Source organism: Psammomys obesus, unplaced genomic scaffold, assembly GCF_907164565.1.
Source record: "Psammomys obesus unplaced genomic scaffold, mPsaObe1.curated_primary_1811, whole genome shotgun sequence".
Taxonomy (NCBI): Eukaryota; Metazoa; Chordata; class Mammalia; order Rodentia; family Muridae; genus Psammomys; species Psammomys obesus.
This window is the reverse complement of record NW_026592890.1, coordinates 15500640-15524180: the sequence shown is the minus strand read 5'-3', so window position 1 is coordinate 15524180 and position 23541 is coordinate 15500640. Positions and strand designations below refer to the sequence as shown.

Here is a 23541-nt window from a genome sequence, read left to right as displayed (position 1 = left end):
CAGCAGCTCCCGGGCCGCGCGGTCTCTAGGGGTCTCCCCAGCTGGAGGCTGCTCCGCTTTGGCACCGGAAACCGTGGGGCCCGAGGCAACGGCGTGAGTGCCGGGGGAGAGGGAAACCTGGCTCCCTCCGCCCAGGCCCCGCGCCCCCCGCCGTGTGCAGGGGTCGCGTTAGGACGGGGCTCGGCTGGCAGACCTCTACCTACAGGCTCTGCGCGCGCTCCGCGCTCCTCTACCCCGCGCCGGGTTTTGTGATCTTCCCTCCGTCCTAAACCCGGCCCGGAGCAAACAGCAGGGACCGGCCGGGGCCCTCCCTTCCCCCTCCCTCCCTCCCTCTGTCCCCGTTTGGCGGCGGCAGCCGCAGGGCGTTCTGCTTCTGGAAGGAAGTGCGGCCGAGCAGCGCCGCAGGGCTCGCTCCTGCGGCCGGGAAGAGCACCGTCCCGGGCTACCGCACCGCAGACACCGCCGCTCCCCGGGCCCGGCTCCGCACTCGGATCGCGGATCCGACAACCCCTCCGCCATCACCGGCCGCGCTTCCGGCCTCAGGGTTAGGGGTGGCCGCGCCCGAAACACGACCAGACCCACTGGGTGCACCCACCGTCCGGACAGCTCCGCGGCAAGGGCAGCGCGGCGACGCCGGGGGCGGGGCCTCTGGGGGCGGGGCTTGCAGAGGCCCCGCCCAGCCCGCAGGCCCCTCCCCCGCCTCTCCCGCGGCGGTGTGGGCCCCGGGCCGAGCCGTGCACAGCGGTTGCGAAAACCCGGAACGAAGGTGTTGTAGCCGCGCGGCGGACCGGCGCCGCCCCTCGCCGCACCTCCCGGGCAGCCTTCGGAGGCCTCGCTGGGCATGCTCAGTCGGCAGGGCCGCTTCAGCTCTGGGAGTAGGAGGCTCGGGGCGCGCGGCTCGAGAGGCCCCCGCGGCGGGGGGCGAAGATGGAGCCCTTCACCAATGGTGAGTGGTTAGCCCGAGTCTAGGACTCCCGGGCTCCCGGCGGGTCCGCGGCGCGCGGGGGTCGGGCCGCGGGCGTCTCCGCCGAGGGTTTGCACGGCGGGCCGGGGGCGGCCGAGGGGCCGGGGCGCCGGGGCGGGCGTGACGGTCAGCGCCCCCGGGGCCAGCCCCGAGCTGCCGGGTTGAGGTCGCGGCAAAGTTTGGGATGCTCGCGCGGAGGTGGGGTGGGGGCGGGGAGGGCGGCAAAGTTGGCAGCTGCGTTGGTCCCGGGGGGAGGCGGCGGGCGGCCCGCTCCTGCCGGGAGCTGTCCGCCCGTCCTTCAGCGAGGGGCTCGCTGCCTTTCCCTACCGGGGCGGGGTGGGGCCGCGGGGCTGGCAGCGGGACCTAGTGCCCCGCAGGGAAGGAAACTTGCCGGAGGCCGGCTGGCGCTGCCCCGCATCGCCACCCCTTCTGCCTCCCGCTGCCTGAAGCACTCCGCAGCACGACCGGGCTTCTTTTTACCAGCTGGGAATATTGATTATTATTTTTTTTTAATTTAATTCAGAGACCCACTGCATATCAGTGGTCCGAGCGCTGCTTTTATCTTAAGGTGTCATGGGGTGAAAGTCAGAGCAGCCTGCGTCCAGCCAACAGCCACAGCCCTTCACTCCATGGCTTTTGTCTGGGCTTAGAAGTGCTGGAGTCACCATATAGCGGTGAGATGTCTTGCCATTTTATGGTGTTCCATCCATGGATTCCCCATTTAGGATGTAATGTAGAAAAACTGCTAATAAAAGGTAGGGCATACTGAAATTAAAGGATCCACTTTCTAGTTGGCATGTGTTTCCACTGTGGTTGGTTACTTCAGGTAGGTAGAAAATCAGATTAGCAGGAGAGAAGTGTATTACTGTTTGGGTGGGTTGCTTGCCACTTAACGAACTGGGGGAGGGGACGCCCACTCCCTCTACTCTCAGGCCAGACTTCGTTGTGTACTTTAACATACTTCAACACATTCCTGGAACTGTGACCTACTCATTATGTTCTCCTTTTCCCTAATTCAGAATGCTTTACTGTCCTCTTTCTGTCTGCAGTGTTTGATTAGGCGTAATGATAACAGTGTTAACTCCAAAGTTTATTTTTTTCATCTGTGTTCTATTTGTAATTACCAAGGCTCTAAGAATAGTCTGGTAAACTTAACCAGAGAATTAAGGAAGATTTGAACTGAAAGGCACCGTAGAGACCGTCTAGTACTTGAATGTAAAATAATTTTAAAATAGGTATTAGGTCTTTGAAAATCAGTATTCCAAGGCTTTTTTTCTTCTAGGCAGAATTCTTGGAGCCTCCTTGTTTTTTGTAGGATTTTAAATATGAAACTTCACCCAATTGACAATAATGTCTACACAAGAATGAGTCATTCATTTGGTCATGTTTAATGCTGGTTGATTTGCTGAACCTTCCCCTACAGAATTAAAGTACACTCTCACACCTTAAAGGTAAAATCTTTTCTCCTCCTACAGAACATTCTCCTTTAGGTGTGTTTGCAAATTGTCTCATTTGGGAGGACAGTGGAAAAATCCTAGAGAACAAAATAATGAAGCAAAGGTTCAACTTTCATATAGGAAGTTGGGTTTCTAATTCTTTTCTATCTACCAGTTTTTCACAGTTGATGCTGGAGAACGCTTGGCAATATATCATTTTAGTTAATGTAATCTTCTCTGTCCTCCTTTAACAAAGAAAATAGGAACTACAGTATATAACATTAAAAAATACCTTGGATACTGCTAATTTAAGGTGCTTTACAAATTTTAAGGTGGACTAGGTATTTCAAAACTTCTGAAAGTTTGCTGTATAATTTTCTAGTGTCTTCAAATATAATAGTACATAATGGAAACTATTTTTGTATTTGGTTGTTTTGAGTGCAAAACACACACATGTAATTCTACAGATATTCTCTTACAGACTATATTGTCCTCTTAGAATTTGTGATTGAAGGATTTATCAAGCTTAATATTGTCATTTGTTATACACTGATCCTCTTTTAGTAAATTTCTCACTTACATGCTCTTTTGTCTGTCCCTGCATAAAGAGGTATGTATGGGTATATAATAAAGAACAGTTTCAGTAACTTTGGACCCCTGGCTTTTTTAAAATACTGTCATTGGGTGACCTAAAGTTTGTAAAGGAAATGAATTTAGTCTTGTCATTGCAACCTTCAGAACTGGTTGATTTCAGTAGCATTTTCTATAGTTTCCCTATTTTCTGTGAAATGTGCTGCTGGTTATGGCTCATTTTCATGAGCACTGCTCTCTGCCCGAAGTAATGAGTTCATGTATTATATAGCTTGTTTTCATCTGTCCAATTTACAACTATTGTAAACCAAATCTCATGTTTCTAGAAAAGGCCTGTAAGAATGGCCTTTAGTGCTAGGAATTCCTTTTTGGCTCAGGAAATATTTTTGGCCTTGACCTTCAGAGGGCCTGTTACCACACTGAAGACTGGACATCTGCTCTGGCTTTAGTTCTCTGGTGACTTTTTATGGGTAGAAAATGTGTTGACTAGTACGTAAGATTGGTTTGACAGCAGCTGCCATGCCCTGTTAGGCAGGTAGAAGTGAAACCTTTAATAGTAGTGACTTGTCTATTTACCAGCACCGCAGAAAGTTGATGAAACTATTTAGGTTTTCTAGAGAGAAATAACTAGATTAAGAGAGCTAATTGATATTCATCTGCCCTTATCATTTATTTGGGATATCTCAGAATAATTTAAATTTGGGTTAAGGCATGCTAAGATTCAGGGCTCAATTGCAAAACCTGATTGAGGAGGTTCAGATTTTCAGGTCTGAAAATCTCTGAGTGCATTTTGAGGATACTAGGAATATTCACTTAACGAGTGTTTGGGGAGAAGTTTATCAGGTAAATAAATACAGACTTTATAAATACAGGATGAATTAAGTTTTTGTTATTATTTAGTATATATTTTGCTAATAGATGCTAGTTGGTGCTGTGATTACAAGTAAATCTAGTGGTTGGAAAATCATTGATAATGTTGAAGTGCCATAACTAAAAGCTTAGTAGAGTTTTTCATTTATATATTAATTATGTAGCCTCCACACAAATCATTTTATTATTATGCTTTTGTATATAATCTTGACAAGGGAAACCTCCTGTCTTTCAGAATTGTATGTGTGTGTTTTTAGATTGATATCCAGTTTTGAAAGTGTTTTCCAACTTTTAAAATGGAAAGTGTTGACAATAAATTATCCATCTATAGGTTGTAAAACAGTATAAAATTAGAATGCCATTTTTTATCCTATAAATAACACTTGTTTTATAGAGATGTGTAGCTTTCTAAAAACAACTTTATAGTATCATCTCAAAAGTAAGAGCTTACTATATACTGTTTATATGTACATTTACATATACATTTATTTTTGTTCTGTGGTGAATTACTTCATTGAAAGAAAACTCATTAATGTTTTTGTAATGGAATATGAATTAAATTTTGTGTGTGTGCATGCATGTGTGCATGTTTTCCCAATCTGCCTTATCTTTTAAATTTCAGTTGGGGAAATCTGATAGAGAAATTAAGGGTTAGCCAGGAGTGATGTCCCATGCCGAAATTCCCAGTTGATCCCAGCGGGCGGGGACATAGAGGCAGATAGACCTCTGTGAGTTCTGGGCCAGCTTGGTTTACATAGCAAGTTCCAGGTAATTCAGGGCTAAGAAAACAACAACAATAACAAAACAAGAACAACAAAAAAGAAATCAATGGCTAGATAGCATAAAAAAAAAAAAGTAGAAAGGGTAGCTAGAATGTATTTCCAGTTGCATCAGTAAGCAGTGTTAGAAAAATTCTTTGTTATATATTCATTTTCAAAAGTGTCTTGAGACAAAATAAAAGATAGCATATTTTAGAAACTTATAGCAATGGATTGTCATTTATCTGTTTTGATCTTTGATAACTCAGCCTGAAAGATATGAGACTAAAAGGATAAGGAGTTATTATTTAGAAAATCCAGTGGTGATTTTCTGCTCAGTAATTTAGTCACATTGCCTCTTTAAAATGCTTACTTTAGAGGTAGATTTTATGCTAGGAAAGTTTCACAAAAATACCATAAAATAATACTTGCCCAAATAAGAAATGGACTGAAATAATTTAGTTTTGTTTTCATGCTACTATAAAAATGTGTAAATATAGAAAAGGTAAACAATGCAGCTTTGCCTAAGATAATATTCTAATTGTTAAAGAGATATGCAGAATTGTTTTTCTAACCTGTTCATATAACATTTGTTGCTAACAAGGTTACATTTCACTAATGTCACATAATACTTCTATTAGAACACAGCATTTTTATCTTCTACAAAACTTAACCAAGCTCACCCTGGGATAAAACCAGATTAGGGCCATGGTTCCTGGCAGTTAAGTTATGTGTGGTGCAGCTGTGTCCGTTACTTGGCGTCTGGAAAAGTATATGGGATTGGAGTTGAGCCCTTACTGCTAAGCATTTCCTAAGGACTTGACAACCTCTCCCCCAAACACACTCACAACACACACACACATACATGTACATTTACACCCATTCCATTAGTGGAAAACCAGGAATAGGAATGAAGGAAATTCTGAAGCCCTATGGTGTCATAACTCTTCATATCTAATGACCTGTAGAGAATGTTACATGTTGTTATAGTGTAGACTGTTAAAAGTCACAGTAATTGTGATAGCTATGAAAGGGTAGTTATCAAGGAATGAAGGTGCTGGCAGGAGATAGAAAACATTTGCTAGGAATTTAACTGTGCTTTCTTTTTTTCTACTCAGAAAAATTCAGTCACTTTAAGGCATTACTGTTTACTGTCTAGAATATTCTGGATTTGAAGAAAACAAAATATAGGCAAGACTATCATCCCTTTTCTACCATGATAGCAATCTTTTCCTGTGCTTATTACTTGGCTCTGTTCCACTTTGCTGTTGGAGCATATGTTTGAACAAAGAGCTGATTGACTTTTAATTCTAACCATAGCATCTAAACTAGGAACCAAGCCACTTACCCAACAATATTGAGGCATACAAGGAAGCTTCCAAAAACAGTGGAGTGTTAAGTTTATTTATAGGAGAACCTTTGATGTTCTTTTCCTTCTCATATGCACTGCTTAATGAAAGGCCTCCTCGGCCTTCCACATATTTCCAGAATATAATCAATGGAACAAAATTTGATTCAGTTCTCCAAATTTTGGGAGGAGAGATCCAAACTTTTCCATAGCTACGGGGTTCTACTGGAGGAGGCTGATTGATGGGGGTGAGGGGAATTAGAGAAGGCTTCCTGATGTTTCTGTGGGGAAAGCTTCTTCAGTTGAGGGAACAGGAGATTCGGGGATACTGTGAGAGGTCACCTTGGGTTGTTCCCTTATACCAAATGGTTGCTCAGTGGGAGTGTTTCCCAGGCAACTGCTTCAAGTGCCATAGAGGATATTCCTGATAGCAGAGGAGGCTCTGTGTATTGTGCGTGCGCTAAAGGGTGTGTGTGAGATGGCATTATTGTCCTCTGTCCCTGCCTTAATTCCCTTGAGGCGGTCTCTCTCCCTAACCCTGGAACTCACTGTGTGTTATGCCTAGGCTGACAGCTAACAAAGCCCGGGGATCCTCCTGATTTACCTCTTGTAGGATTAGAGGCACATGTGGCCTTGCCCAGCTTTTTCAGAGGGAGATAGGGTTCTGCTGCCTCAAACTCAGGTCCTAGTACAAGTATTTTTAACTCACTGAGCCATCTCCCCAGCTGGAGGCATGTGGTAAGTAAGTTTCATGCTAGCTGAAACTTACTTCTGAAGATTTTAAAACAACTATCAGAACTTTCATTACCCAAAAAGCATTACATCATTTTAGGAATGGGAGGAAACTTGCATAGAGATTAGTAGTAGGGATTGAGGAACGCAATGCCTAAATAAAAGACTTCCTTCCTTCCTTCCTTCCTTCCTTCCTTCCTTCCTTCCTTCCTTCCTTCCTTCCTCCTTTCCTTTCCTTTCCTTTCCTTTCCTTTCCTTTCCTTTCCTTTCCTTTCCTTTCCTTTCCTTTCCTTTCCTTTCCTTTCCTTTCCTTTTTCCTTTCCTTTTTCCTTTCCTTTTTCCTTTCCTTTTTCCTTTCCTTTTTCCTTTCCTTTCCTGTTTTTCAAGACAGGATTTCTCTGTGTAGCCCTGAACTCACTTTGTAAACCAAGCTGCATTCAAAAGACCACAGATGGTTGTAAATTGGTGAGAAGATCACTGCTTTAGTGGTTTAAGACTGTCATATACTTTGTATTTTTGTCATTTAGTTTGTATTTTATTAGTCTGATGAATCAGAAAGAATTATTGCAAAAAAGAGTATTTCAACAAATTATCTGCAAAATAATTACCTGGTAAATTTTTCCGAGGTTAGGCTGGCAAATTTATTCACCAACTGAAATATTTTCTGACATGCGCTTTTTGCCTATGTTGAAATGTCATTCATTTTCCTTATAGATCCTATTATTGATAATTACATTGTTCTGTACCTCAGCTGAACTTCACTTCCCTGGGCTGGAATCTCAGAAAACAGAATGCTGATATGTAGGATGGCATGTTTCAGAGCACATGGAAATACGTTGTGGAATAACGCTATATCTACCCCTTTATTCCATCTTCCGAGGTTAAAGTTTCTAATTTTATATGGAGTAGAAGAAGAAATGTGAATTATATAAACTTGAAGTATAGTTGAAGTTTAATTTGATATCTGAAGTATAATTACAAATATCTTAAATAAAAATTTATAGTACAAGTATAGTACAAAAACTTGGTGATGAGCTACATAATTTTGGGAATTACTATCATGAAATTGATTGTGTTCCACCCCTCCATACACATTTTATCCATAAGAGCAACTCTTAAGGCCATTTGGTTTTATGATGTGAAACTAGCTTTCATGAGCATGGTCAGAACCTCAAAAGGAGAAAAGGAGACAGTGAAGAAACAAGATAATGAGAAAAATAAATTAAAACATTAATATTTTGATTAATTAGGTTAAATCAACTTAAGCCTAGGAAATCAGTTTTCAAGAAAACCAGACAGTATTTGTCATTTAACTTTGTATCCAATAACTGCATCAAACTTAAGGTTAATCCTTTATTTTAAAAATACCAGGAACTGTTCAGGAAGATCCTTTCTAATATAAATTTTTTTTAAATAATACTTTTTATTTATTCTTTGAGAATTTCATACATTTGTGTAATGTATTTGGTCACATTCACTCCTTCATTCCAATTCCTTGTAGCCGCCCTTCTCTTTCTTCTTCTACCCCCACCCTCCCACCCCATAACTTACTGACACTAATTAATACTGGCCTTATAGGCATGGCCATGACTTTCACTAGAATATAGACAATATAACAGTAGCCACACATCCAAAGAAAAATGGTCTCTCACTTTCAGTAGCTATCAGTTAGCAATCGCTCCTCAACTGGGCATGGGGCCTAGTGAGCTCCTCCTCATTCCTTGTTAGAATTTTCTTTGGCTTTATAACCACAGCTGCTGTGAGTAGCCATACCATGTCGTGAAGATATAATTTCTCAGCACTATTCTCAGGCTCTCCAATACTTTTTGCCTCTTTCTCTGTTCCCTGAGCCTTTCATGTTGGATGGGATATAGATGGTATCTGGTATAAATGTTGTTGTTTTGTTTTTATGCTTTTGTCTATTTAAGTATATTTTTTTCCTCAGCTGGGATACAAAGTGAATAAATTATAATAAATACAAAATTTTTTTAAAAAGAATATTTCAAAAAATACCCTCGCAAATAAAACATGGAACTTGTGTCTTTACCATATCTTAACTTACTCCAAGCTTTGTTCTTAAATAGTGAGTCTGGATAGGATTGTGACCTGGCTCCTGCCCTTAGAGAGATTACATTCTGGCAGGAGTAACTTTTAGTGTATTGTTTTTATTTGTTTGGTTTTTGGTTTAGTTTGGTTTTTTGTTTGCTTGTTTGTTCATTTGTGTTTTTTGTTTGTTTGATGTTGGAGATAGGGTTTTTCTGTGTAGCCTTCCTGTAGACTAGGCTGGCCTTGAACCCACAGAGATCTGCCTGCTTCTGCCTCCCAGAGTGCTAAGATTACAGGTATGCGCCACCACACCAGGTTAAGAGTAAATTTTTTTTCTTTAATTTACATGTCATTTTTAATTCAAATTTATTTTTTGTAATTTATTCACTTTATATCATAATTGTAGCCCCCTCCTTCTCGCTTCCCGACTCACCTTCCCTCCCTTTATGAAGTTCCTGTTCACTCCAGGTCCTTCTATTCCCCCACTCTTTCCTATGACTCCCTGACCCTGTTGGACATTAAGTAGGGAGTTGTTCAGTTTTCATGTACATGTAGGATTTTTGTTACTTCTGTTGTAGTTGAGGTCCATCATGGTCTGATAGGATACCAGGTATTCTTTCAGTCTTCTAGTATCTATTGAGACTTGCTTTGTGACCTACTATATGGTCAGTTTTGGAGAAGGTTCTGTGAGGTGCTGAGAAGAAAGTATATTTTTTTTTGTTTGGGTGAAAAGTTCTGTAGATGTCTGTTAGGTCCATTTGATTCATGATATTTGTTAGTGTCATTATTTCTTAGTTTAGCTTCTAATCATTGATCTGTCCTTTGATGAAAGTTGGGTGTTGAAGTCTCCCACTATTAATCTGTGGGGATCGATGTGTGGTTTAAACTTTATTAATGTTTCTTTTACAAATGTGGGTGCCCTTGTATTTGGGGCATAGATGTTCAGAATTGAGATGTCATCTTGGTAGAATTTTCCTTTGATGAATATTAACTGCCTTTCCTCATCTCTTTTGATTAATTTTGGTTGAAAGTCTATTTTATAGATATTAGAATGGCTACTCCAGTTTGCTTTTTGGGTCCATTTGCTTAGAAAACCTTCTTTTAGTCCTTTACTCTCAGGTAATGTCTATTTTTGTTGCTGAGGTGTGTTTCTTGTATATAGAAGAATATTGAGTCCTTTTATGCATCCATTCTTTTAGTTTGTGTCTTTTTATTGGAGAATTGGGTCCATTGATGTTGAGAGATATTAATGACCAATAGTGACAATTAGTTCCTTTTATTTTGATGTTGGTTGTGGTAGTGTGTTTGTGTGTTTGTCTACATTTAGTTTTGCTGTAGTGAAGTTACTTATTTCCTGTGTTTTCCTGGGTATAGGTAGCCTTCTTAAGTTGGATTTTTCCTTCTAGTGTCTTTTGTAGGACTGTATTTGTAGAAGGTACTGTTTAAATTTGTTTTTGTCATGGAATATCTTGTTTTTCTATATATGATGATTGAGCATTTTGCTGGGTATAGTATTCTGTTGGAGATGCTTAACTCTGTAGTTCCTGTGTTCTCTCTTTCCAGAATTGCCTCAGTTTGTGCTTTCTTTATTGTTTCCATCTTCAGGTTTTGAACCATTTTATTGATTTCCTTCAACTGATTGTTTGCATTTTCCTGTATTTCTGAGTGATTTATTCATGTCCTTCTACCTGCCTCTCTAATGGCCTCAATTTGTTTGACTGCATCTTCCTGTATTTCTTTACTGATTTTATTAGTTTTTTTCCATTGTCATCTTCCTACACACAGATTTAAGGTTATTTTCTTGTGTTTCAGTTGTGTTAGGGTATTCAGGGCTACTTTCCATTGGATAACCAGGTTCTGGAGAGGCCATGTTGATTGTGTTTTTATGCTGGCCTTTTGGTTGTCTGTGGCTTTGGCTGGTAGTTTCTGGTGCCGGCTGGAGTCTGAGGGGCAGAGGGGGTTGAGAGTACAGAAAGAGCCCTGGGCAGGAAGCTGAATGTTCCCGAAGGAGCCCTCCTCAGATTGGTGGGTATGGTCTTCGACTGTCAGGTGGTTCTCAGGGAATTGCTTCTGCTCCTAGGTATTGTAGAGGAGAAAGTTTATTATAGATATGTGGGCGAGTATAGCCAGGGCTAGACATATCTGGGAGAGTCCAGAGTGGTCATGACCATGAAACACATGGGGAAATTGTGAGGAGGAAGAAGAGAGGAGAACCAAGTCAGCAGCCAGGAGGCCAAAGTGAAAAAAAGGGGACATGTAATCATCTTCTTGCAGTGTCCCTAAGTGTCCTTTCTTTTGCAGATATGGAGCAAGCAAGCAAGCATTGGTGTTTTTTTCTTCTTATAAGTACACTATTTTTGTCAGATTTAGAACCTGCTCTCATGGCCTCATTAAACTTTAATTAGTAGAGTACACTGCTGCACACCTGTGATCTCAGCATTTGGCATGAGGTCAGCCTGCTCAAAGTAGCAAGTCTCAGGCCAGCTGGAGCTAAATAAGACTCTGTTTAAAAAAAAAAAAAAATACAAAAACTTAGGTAGATACAGTTTAATATAAAGGAGCAGGCATTTGCACACAGAGACAATAAAAGTAAGAATGCTGTTTTGATTCCTTGTTATCCTTGTTTCTATTTATGTCTGCAAGGTTTCAACATGCTGCTCCCACAGCACTCTCAGACCTCCAACACTTGTAGAGCACAGATTATCACTTCACTTCTTAACCCTTTTCTGTTTTTTGAATTATATTGGTAGGATTTTAATGACTTAAACATCTCCATGGCTAAGTTTTTTTTTTTTTTTTCCTTCTCTGCATGTCCTAATATGAAAACAGGAGTGAAGAATTACCTAAAGTAAGTTCTTTCTTCCATATCTCTCCTCACACAGAATGTTCTACACCTTTAAGAGGACCAGGATTGATTCATTGATTCTCTCTCTCTTTTTTTTTTTTTTTTTTTTTTTTTTTTTTTTTTTTTTTTTTTTTTTTGTGGGTTCTCTTGTACCGTAAATGTGTAGGCTTGATCTGTTTTCCCAAGTTTTTCCCTAAGAATCAGGTCAGCATGTGGGTTTAGACATTACCTAGTACATATAGCTCATCTATCATTACTGTGTCAAAATTATAATTACCATTTGGTGGCTGTGGGAAGAGGAAGTGATTCCTGTGAGCTATGTGCTAATTTCATCTAAATGCCTGACTGGTGTTTTGTTAGTATAACATGAGGGTCAGGTATATACAGAAACAGGTTTCATCACAGAAAGGCAGAAATCTTTTGTTATATCTTTCTCTTAGAGCAAATTTAATAAAAGTTTACCATATAAAACTTGCTTGAGTCCAAACTGCTAATTTCTTCCTTTTTATCAGCAGTATTTAACTGCTCCACTAGCCACATCACACAAAGACTTATGAGGCTAGTTGAGATTCATTTAATTGCATCAAGTGAGGCAAGATGGAGAGGGTTTTATTCCCTGCTTTGGCTTCCCATCTGTGGAGCATAAAGTGCGGGTAAGTAATATGTTGCCACACATGGTGTTCAGTGCTTCTATTTCTAGGACTCAAGTGTGTATCTGAAAGTTTTCTCTTACCCAACTGTATTTTGGCATTTTCTTTTTTAACTAAAATAATGAATTTGTAAGACTTAGTTTTGTGTTTTTTAAGCAGAAGTTAAAATATATTTTTGGCATAATTTTTTTAAAGATTTATTTATTATGTAGACAATGTTCTGTCAGCATGTAAACATACACAAGAGAAGAGAGCACCAGATCTCACTATAGTTGGTTGTAAGCCACCGTATGGTTGCTGGGAATTGAACTCAGGACCTTTGGAAGAGCAGCCAGTGCTCTTAACCTCTGAGCCATCTCTCTAGCCCCTTCTCTGACATAATTTAAAAGTTATCTTTAATTCTAAATCTGTCGCTGTTTCCACCTAGGGTTTACCAGTTTATACATGTTTTATTGTCAAGGTTAAGGAATGCTTACTAGATATTAAAAATATTTGCCAAGCCTCTGACTATCAGACATATTCTACAGTAAATAATATCTTATTCTATCCGTCTCTATTAATGTGGCCGCAGCCAGGTTGTCAGTTGACTTAAGGATCTCTACAGATGTTAATTTTGTTGTGACATGATAAAATACTGGTCATTGAATCTGTTCCATTCAGTTTACATTATCAGTGGCTATTCTAAAGCTGTCTTCCCTTCCTTTCTTGCTAAAACCTGATGACGTGCTAAACTTCAGATGTAAACTAGAGTCCTGCAAAACTAGATGATGTACCTGTCCACTCTGACCCATCCATAGGAAATACTTATTGCTGTGTTTAGACAATTAGCCCTTCACTTTGCTGGTTTTATTGTAAGTATCACAAATATTTTGACACAGAAGATTTTGTGTTGTTTCTTTGTGTGAAAGAACTGAGGTAATTGTGAAACAAAGACCTAGAGTCTAGAGTGTGAGTTATATAGCAATTGTTCAAGTGTATTCATTAACCTCCCAAACTGACCTTACTGTGATTAAAATGAGAGTATTCAGGTGTTGCAAACTCCTCACTTGGGATATTAGGGTTTCTAAGCTTAAAGTCAGGGCAAATTAACAATCATAAAATCCAAAAAGCTTTACAGTGCATTCTTCATTTCATTCCAGTTCTTTGGCATTCAAAATCTACTTTTTGTCATAACAATTTTGCAGTTGTTTTGCAAATTTGAAAATTTGCAAAAACCTAAAATTGTTTATAAATGTAATAAATTGATTTTATATAAATATAGACAGACAGAATTCCTTTTGTTTTGTGGGGTTTGTTTTGTTTTTCAAGACAGAGTTTCTCCATGTAACAGCCCTGGCTGTCCTGGACTGTCTTTGTAGAACTGGCTGGCCTGGAAATCACAGAAATCTCCCTGCCTCTGCCTCCCAAGTGCTGGGATTAAAGAGGTGTGCCACCAGTCCCAGCTCAGTATTTGGGGACTGGCTTCTTTCACAAGAATTTGAATAGCATTGCACTGTGTATCTAGCCATGCCATGATCTGTCTGTTGCCACCTGATGAACACCTCAGGAAGTCTTTGTAGACTAGGAGTGTCTGTTGTGGGTTTAGGGATATCTGTTACTTATGTTTTCAGAAACAGTTACAACTTTTACATTAGTTGTATCACTTTACTCTTCATAGGCAATAACGATATAAAGAGTGTTTATTAACTTATATTGGTTAATATTTTAATTCTATGCAATCCAGTAGGTGTGCATGGTGATTATCTTAGTAATTTGCATTTCCCCAAGGACGTTGAGAATTTTCTGATTTTTACATTTTTGACTATTAGTTCAGTTTCTTTGGAAATGGCTGTTTAATCTTTTGACATTTTTTAAATTAGATCATTTTGTGTCTTGCTGAGTGGGAAGATTTTTTTCAGATATTCTAGATATATGAGATGATAATAAATATATGTATATGTACTCATATGTATTTACACAAGTATATGCAATAATAGTTTTCTCTGTGTGTGGTATGTGGTTGTAACATGTTTGTGTGAACATACAAATAATAGTGGTAGATCTTGGGACTCTTCCTCAGTCACACCTCATACCTTTTATTTCGTTAATATTCTTAAACTTGTAAGTGTATGCCTTTGGTCATAATTGTAGTCTTGGGTTATTGTTTCTTCAAAAGATTTTTATTGTAATTTTTTCACTTATTATTCTGGAACTCCAGACTACACGTAGTTTAGGCCATTTAGTATTGTCCTACAGGTGTTAATATATGTTTACTTCTTAGCTTTTTTTAGTTGGCATGATGAACTGTCTCTCTGGACCATGGCAGACCAAAGCAAACAGTCTTGATTGTTTCTGTCAGATATTTTTCAACAATGTAAGAACAGTGAGTTATAGAGACAGCAATGAAAATTAATAGACTTTGCTACATTGATTTTATCTGTTCTACACATAGATAACTCAGAGATCTCCCTATATTTTTTTTATTGCTTCATTAAAAAAAAATAATTCTGGAGCCCTGATACTCTTCCCTTTGATAGCATTCAATTTTGGTTTTGAGAGTATTAATTAACATTCTGCTGCTGTAATAAATACCATACTGTGGGCAACATGTGTTCTTTAGGCTTTGCAGTGCCAGAGGAAGAAGGGTCTGTGTGGTGAGGAAGTAGCCGGAAGCAAGCAGCAGGCATAGATGTTGGAACAGAGGTCGGGGGCTCACATCTTAAACTTAATTTAAGCAACAAGGGGAGAGAGATAAGGTGGGGAGATGTAGAGAGGAAGGGAGAGAGAGAAAGAGAGAGGGATTGAGAGATTGAGAATGAATGCACCTGGAATAATGGTGTGGCTTTTAAGCCTCCAAGCCAGACCCTAGTGACATACTTCTTCCAGTGATGCTACAACTCTTAAATTTATCCAAACAGTGCCATCAACTGGAGACCAAGTATTCAAACAACTGAGCCTATAGGGAGACATACAGACCACCACAAACATTGTTCAGGTTTATTTGGTTTTGTTTTGTTTTGTTTTTTAATTTTTAGAATTTTTTTCAATTTAAATTTTTAATTAAACAAATTTCTCCAGCCAGGCATGGTGACACAAGCCTAAAATACCAGCACTCAGGGAGGCAAAGGCGGATCTCTGTGAGTTCACGGCCATCCTGGTCTACAAAGTGAGTCCAAGAGAGCCTAGGCTGCATAGAGAAACCCTGTCTAGAAAAACAAAACAGAAACAAAACAAAAACATAAACAAATTTCTCCTAATACTTTTATTCTCATTTATCACAACAAAGTCTACTTTGTTTCAGATCAAAGTTATAACAGCTTAAAGCTGAGATTTTCATCAGGTCTTGATTGCCTTTTACAAGGAAAATTAACATTTTCTCAGAGCTTTGTATGTAATCTTGCATTGTGACTTTTGGTTGCTAATGTTATGCAGTATAGATTCAGTATCTGTTTTGGTCCTCTGGAGAACTTCAATATTTTTTTATTTTAGCACTCAATCAAATAGCTCAGATTCAGCTCTTGAGACCTTTTACTTTGTGTGGATAGCAGCTCCAATTTCAGTTCAGTTCTTCTAGCCTTTGCATGGTAGGCATAATAGTGGTTCCCAAACACTTCCATGTTGTGATCCTGGCAGCTGGTGGTAAATTGTGTCATTAATTAAAGGGAGTTAAAGTTTCAGATAGGAGTTAAAATTGTGTCAGGTATGGTGGTATACACCAACAACTCCAGCATTCAGGAGGTAAGCTAAAACTATGTAGTGAAAGACTGTTTCCAAAAAACCCACACAAAACATAAAAGTTTTTGTCAGCTAATCTTAAAGACTAGCCACGCCCACTGAAGTCATAAAGATTTGTTAAGTGTTAAAATCAGTGTGATGAAATATGAGAAAGATTTAGCTGGCTTTTGCTGGATGCAGTTTTAGAATATGGAAAAGATAAGGAAATGAGTGTTTCCCAGGAGCTTTCAGGGGCATCATAGCATTGTTAACATGATCTTTGCTTCAGTGAGTCCCATTTTGGACTTTTTGCATCTAGAACTTTGTGAGAATTAATTTGTGTTGTTATAATAAGCTTTTCAGACTGTGGCAAGTGTTGTAGCAGTGTATGACTTGATCTTGCGTTGGTGATGATACTTTGAGAAGTTACTGACCATTATGGACGTGATGGTGGATAGCGGGTGTTGGTGACTAGGAGTGACACTTGGATGTTATACCCTGGCCCTAGCTTCCAGTTCTGCTCCCTGCATCCTTTCTGCCATGATGTGAACATTGTGGCCCAACTCCCACTGTTAGCACCTGAGAGCCCTTGAGGCATAACACCTTTCTGCTCCTGACAGCCGTCCGTCTGGACAATGTGCTGAAGTGAACACTCCTTTACTTATGTCAGGTATTTTGTCACAGTGATGAGAATAGTAATACTGCAGGCAGGGATAGACACAAGTGCGCATTGCTCCATTGCAGTTTTGACCTATTCCATACACACATAATTCCATAGTTATCCTGTAGTTTTTATAGCTGCATAGAAAATTATCTGTCTGATTTTCTTCTCTTTAGCCTTCTGTCAATACTGTAGCCTGCAGGACGACTTTGCCCGGTTCCTCTATACAAAAATATCAGGCTCGATTAAATTTTACTTAACTGGCACCAGCATACTACTATATGACTGAAGCCTGTCCTAAGGGCAGAATGGTCAGATAAAAGAGAACAGTATTGAAATAGACGCTAATCCTCATGTAGATTACTTTGCCAAGTTTTTTCTCTTTAGCCACTGTAAGGCCAAGTGAACCATGGACAGCTGTGAAGTCATCTGAGAACAAAGCTTGTGTAGACGTTAGTAGATTTACCAGGCTCTTGCAGAGTTGTCTCACATCTAATTCAAGAACAGTTTTAGGACTGTCCGTTTAGTAAACTTTTCCAGCGATTTCAGCCAACTTGTCAGAATGAATTTCTTCATGTTTCATGAGCTAGTTAGTTACCTAATAGCTATACCAAGCATGCATGCCTAGAAATGTCACTTCTGGCTCTGGGTATCCATGGACTATTAAGAGGGAAGCTGACCAGCTACAGATGTAGATACGGTGTACGTAGAAGTTTACTGATCTTCCATTGTCACCATAAGAAGAAGCACCAGCAGGAGAATAAAGACACAGACTTATTCTTTATAGAGGCCTAGCCAATATACATGTGCAGAGTCTCAGCTACTCTAACCCAACAAATTCTACCTCTCTCCCACTCAGTCCTGGCAACCGACTCCTTCCTGTGTCTCGCTGGCAAATGCCCCTTGTTGTGTCTTCTTCAGAGACCCTCTCTCAGCCCAGAAGTCCTGCCTTTCCTCTCCTGCCTAGCTATTGGCTGTCAGGTTTTTATTAAGCCAACCAAAAGGTGAGAGAGGAAGAGTGGACAAAATAAGAGGCAGGTGATGAACCATAAGAATAACAATACCAAAGTCAGACAATACTAAGCTCTCTGCCAGCTTAGCAATCAGCAATTGAATATACAGATAGATCCTTCACAGAGTACAAAAAGATTACCCCGACCCCCAGGTGTTGCCAGTAAAAGTTCTCTGTAGGCTCTGGGTGGGAGCCATGGCCTTCAGTCTCCCAGCTTCTAAAGGTCACACATTTCTTCCTGCTCCCTCTTTCATCTTCAAAGCTGCAAACGGCAAGCCATACTGTTTTTATACTACTTCACTCTAATCTTTGCTGCCTTTACCTCCACTTTTAGGACTTGTTTGATTACGTTAAGCCCAGAATTGTTTCTGCAGGATTGAGTTCATCTTTCTTCATGATTATTATGCAATTAATTGATGTGTCTCTGTGTTTTGTTGAGGTGTTCCATGTTCAGGATCTAGGAAGAGATGTGAATGGGATTGTTGTAACTTGGTTAACTGACACTAATATTTGATCCTTGGTTGCATCACCCCAGAAGCCAAGCAGCAATGATTCTCACCTAACTTAATAATTTGCTGAAATCATCATTTTAACTTTTAATAATTTGTAGAGTTTGGTTTTTCTGTTTGTTTTTGTTGTTGGATTGTTTTGTTTTGGGTATGGTTCTAGGAATCAAACCCAGGAATTGTGCCTGAGCCTGGGAAGATAGAAAATTTCTAGGGACCGGAATTTCCTCTGTATTTAAAATCACAAGCCTTATAAATGACTATAATGCTCATAAGTAGTAATAAATGTATATTTCAATATGTTTTAATCCAACCAGTTTCTTTTAAATATTTTTGTAACTCAGAGATTGCATAGAATTTTTCAATTAAATATTAAGTAAATGAAATGATTGTTACCTGATATTCTAAATCATAACGATTATAAATCCCCTGAAAAATACAACTACAATAAAATGTAGTGCTATGAAAAAAGTCTAAACTAAAACTTAAAACAAAACAAAAAATCTATGCTGGGCATAGTGAGTCATTCCAGTATTCTTAGCACTAGCAATTTTTGCCAAGGCCAAGCCAAGGGCACCACCACTAAATTGAGGCCTGTCAAGGTTACATGGGTAGTGAGTTCAAGGTCAGCCTGAGCCAAGAGTGAAATCCTGTCTAAAGAAAACTAAACAGCAAAACTCAGTGCAGTATGATTTGTTATAAATTAGGGGTATGAGACAACTTGGCTAAATTCTGGGGTTTGCCTGAGAAGGACTAGTGCCTATTTGAGTTTCCTTTTCAGACAGAACACTGAGTTCTATATTTTTAAAAGTAACAGTGAAATCATTAATCCCCCTGTCCCTCCGCCAGTGATAACCATGATCAGAATGGTTTCCTTTAGGAAATAGAAAATAGTAAAATGTATTTAAAAGACTTTATAAAGCCATTTAAGAATTTTGCATAATTTCATCACTTAGAAAAATTTAGATTACAGAATCTCACTCAGATATTTAATTTACTGTATCAGGAGTCAGTGAGTAGTACAGGAGAAAAAGAAAGGAGTTTTCTCAAAAGCCATCAACTATGATAGAATCAGAGTTCTCTAAAGATATGACCTCCCATCGTGTTTAGTCTGTTTTGTCTGAGATTGGAATTGAACTTTGTTGCTTTGTTTTATCTTACTGTGATTTTTATCTTTCTGATTAGATTTTAAGAATTTATTTATGTTAGTATGAAAGTATAAAAATTCATTAAAATATGAGTTCCCGTTGCTTTTTTCAAAAAGGTTTCAAACAGGATAGTAACTTGTAATAACAGTAGACTTGCTTATCTTGATGAATACTTGGGCAATTTTTAAGATATCTTATTATTTTTTTTGGTTTTGTTTTGTTTTGTTTTTGGTTTGGTTTGGTTTTTTGAGACAGGGTTTCTCTGTGTAGCCTTGGCTGTCAGGGACTCACTTTGTTGTAGACGAAGCTGTCTTCAAACTCACAGAGATCTGTCTGCCTGCTAGAGTGATAGGATTACAGGCATGCATCACCACACCCAACTTGATACTCTATTCTTTGAAAATAATTATTTTGAAAAAAAAAATATTTGTGGTAAAAAAACAAATGACTGCTCTGAGGTTGCTTAACCATATCCTTTTACTCTGAGAAACTGGTTGCTTTCAGAATCACTATGCTCAGAGTGGGGGGACTGAACAGTTTCACTTCCATCTTCCTGTAAATTTACAGACTGAGCAGGTTGTATTTATGTATTTACGGATGTGTGTGTATGTGTGTGCCTGCGTGTGGACACATACACATACACCATCATTTATCCATCCATCTTTTTTTCTATCCATGTTTTTCTATCATCTATGGCTCTATCATCTATCTACCTAAACAATTTAAAAAGGAGACTGTGAACTTGAAAGTTTGTAGGGAGGAATGCAAAGGCGAGAATAATGTAATTATAATCTCAAAAATAAAAATAATTATTTTAAAATGTTTTTTCTATAATTTTTAGTAAATATCCTTCAACAAATGTAATTATTAAAATACATGAAATTTCTTAGGGTTCTCTTTAAAGGCTTATTTAATATCCCAATGTTTTATTTCTTATAATAGCACTTAGTTTTTTTTAAATACTGTGTCTTTCTACATAACCCCGGCTGTCCTGTAATTCACTATGTAGGCCAGGCTAGTTTCAAACTCAGAGATCATCCTGCCTTTGTCTCCCAAGTGCTGGGGTTAGAATGTGTGCCACCATGGCCAAATCAAATTTCTTAATTTTATGAGCGAGGACAAAAGTCCATCTTATTGCCTCTGCTTGGTAAGAGAGTGAACTTAGTGGACAACATAAACATTTTTGGATATCTGTGGATGAGAAATGAGATGTCATATAAAATACTGGTAATACATGAGGCTAATTAAGTACTTGTTTATGTACTGGATTTTTTTTTTTTTTGTCTTATATAACTTAGTGAGGTGGACAGTTCTTCCCAGTGATTTTATATATTATATATTTTACAAAATATATATCAGTGATATATATGCATATATATCATGTATGCTATTATCATCTCCTCTCCAACATAGGTATTATTATTGGTACTGCTTACAGATGAGCAAATTGAGCTTGGAGGGGTCAGCCATGATTACATAGGAGGTGGCAGAATGTCTGGTTCCAGAGAAGTCCTTAGCTCTCCTTCTCTATTATTTCTGTGGTTCATTCCAGTGTGTTATGTGAGAGAGCCCTTGGTAAGTATTGCTGCTCATCATTATTGTTGTTGGGTGGTAAGGATGCTTAAAACATGTTTTATAGCTGCAAAATTAAACCAGTTAGAAATTCATCCTTGTGCTTCTCTTTAATAAAGAAGTATTAACTTTTGCTCATCATATACAAAACTACAGAAAATAGAAGTTATGAATAGGCTCTTTATATAATACGGTAGATAATTTGCAAGTGGTAGGAAATTCATTGACTCTATTTATCAGCTTGGTAAATTATACTTGGTGTCTGTGTAATGTTGCCCTTTAGGTTATTTTACTCAGAAAAGTCTGAAAATTAAAGTTAAACTTCCTTCCTATACATTATAGTTGTAGGACTGTAGTTGCGAGTTACCTGTTTGTTCTGTAAAAGCAAATGAGCATAGCTTTGGGTATTCCCAATCCCTGAGGGTAGTAGAGACAATTGTAGCATCTTTCCTGTCAGCACAGACACTTGGCAAGTGCCTAGGAGGACAGATGACCTAAAGTGTGCAATGTGGACATCGAAATCCCCCAGAAACAAGCATATAGATCTGTTGTCCCTGAGGCCCACTGTAACACTGTTGTAAATCTTAAAAAAAAAAGTAATTTGTTGGTATTTGTGGGTCTCAAGGAAAAAGTGAGATTTCTGGAATCTATTTTTGAATTTGTCTACTAATGTGATACAAATGACATTTTAGCAGTTATCTTTCAAAGTAAAGACATTGGCAAGGTAATTACTTATTCTTATGGATAAGAAATACCAGTATACTTGGCCAAAAAGTAAAACGGTATATTTATTTATGATTTATTGCGATAAAGTTTGAAGTTTCTATTCTAACTATGTAAATAGCAACAAAGTCATTGTTAATATGAGGTTTCATAGTATTCAAAGTACTCCTTTATTTGACCCCTGGATAATCACAGAAAAGCCAGTTACCCCGCCGTACTCTACCCAACTTTTAACTGGGGTTCCAATAGTAACTACCATGATGGAGCCAGAACTAGTCCCCTTGGTCTCTTTTTTAGTATTACTTAAGGCCCTATGAACTATAACCAATTTAAATTATAACAAGCTTCTAGGAGAAGAGATGCAGCTGGTGATTCTCAAAAGCTGGTATCCAGTAGAAATGAAATGTGGCTACTGCTCATAATCTCTGAAGTATTGTGAGGTCTTCTTTAAGATATGCTGCTAGACTATCAAAGCAGATACTAAGCCTGATGGCCAACTGTTGGGCAGAGTGAATGGAGTCTTATGTAAGAAGTGGGAAATAGTAAGAGCTGGAGAGGACAGGAACTCCACAGGAAGAGCAACAGAACAAGAAAATTTGAACACAGGGAACTTCCCAGAGACTCATACTCCAAACAAGGACTATTCATGGAGATAACTTAGAACCCCTGCACAGATGTAGCCCATGGCAGTTCAGTGTCCAAGTGGGTTACATAGTAATGGGAAGAGGGACTGCCTCTGACATAATCTGATTGGCCTGCTCTTTGATCACCTCCCCCTGAGGGGGGAGCAGCCTTACCAGGCCATGTTAGAGGACAATGCAGCCACTTTTGATGAGAACTGATAGACTAAGATCAGAAAGAAGGAGAGGCGGACCTCCCCTATCAGTGGACTTGGGGAGGGGCATGCATGAAGGGGGAAAGAAGGTGGGATCAGGAGGGGAGGAGGGAGAGGCTTATGGGGGGGATACAAAGTGAATTAAGTGTAATTAATAAAAGTTAAATAAAAAATATTTTAAAAAAGATATGCTGCTAGAAGAAGCGTGTGAACTCTGTCATGCCCCAAGTATTAGTAAATCTAGGTTCAGTCTTTGAAAAGTTAATGTATAAACATGGGTAATCTTCATTAATTATGACTTAATTTTAATGTATTGGCTGCTACTTTTATTTCAGATGTTTATCGCAGGCTTCTCCCCTTTTAGGCACAATATTTAACACAATGGATCTCCCTCTCAAAGAATTATCTGTGAGTGAAGCAGATGTCTTAAGTATGGTTTTCTTAATGGAAAAATTTCCTGTTCTACAAAGTAAACTAGCTCTTGGAATTTTATTAATCTTGCTTCCTTTTTTAACAATAAGAAAGAAATCATAAGTATTAAAATGTATTTATTATTCTGGAATAAATAGAGTATAGATTTTGGACATATTCCATCCTAAACTCTAAAAGCCATGTGGATGAGTTCCCTGTAGAGTTTGACAGGTAATTAGTGGTGTGCATTGTGGAGAGGGAGATGACTCATGATTCTGGAATGAATCTTTTGACTCTCCTTGTCTCTATAGAGCATTGGCAGGGCTACTGCTATAATTAGGACCACACATCTAATTATAAACAAAACTCCATGTACAGTGGTTACCAGGAAGTAAGCTGTGCTTACTTTCAAGTTGGCAGGACTAATTTATAATAATAGTGTAAAATTTACTAAAAGTTAGGTTGCTTTTCCTTGAATGACCAGAAGGTTTAATTTAGAAGGAAAGTGGGTTATGTAACAGTAATATCTGTGGAAATCATGGTTATTAATTTTTAGGGCCTTTAACAGTTTTTTTTTTTTTTTTTTTTGCCATACTATTTCTACCCTTTTCTCCTCAAGAATTATGTGTCTTGTATTTTATGGTATGCTTATTAGGGAGTAGAGGAGATTTGGTTACAGGCAGGCATTTTAAAATTAGTTAGATTGCTTTTTAAAAGAAACTAGAGATATGGAAAAAATT

At 38.9% G+C, this 23541-nt stretch overlaps 1 protein-coding gene across 1 annotated transcript in view; it reads left to right on the top strand.

Annotated features, from left to right (window-relative positions):
• Positions 1-697: 697 nt before the first annotated feature.
• Positions 698-23541, top strand: part of Lnpep (leucyl and cystinyl aminopeptidase) — an 87019-nt gene continuing 64175 nt past the window's right edge. The window contains exon 1 of the mRNA XM_055615972.1: positions 698-946. Within this exon, the coding sequence (XP_055471947.1) occupies positions 928-946 (19 nt within the window). The 5' untranslated portion in view covers positions 698-927. The remainder of the gene's footprint in view (positions 947-23541) is intronic.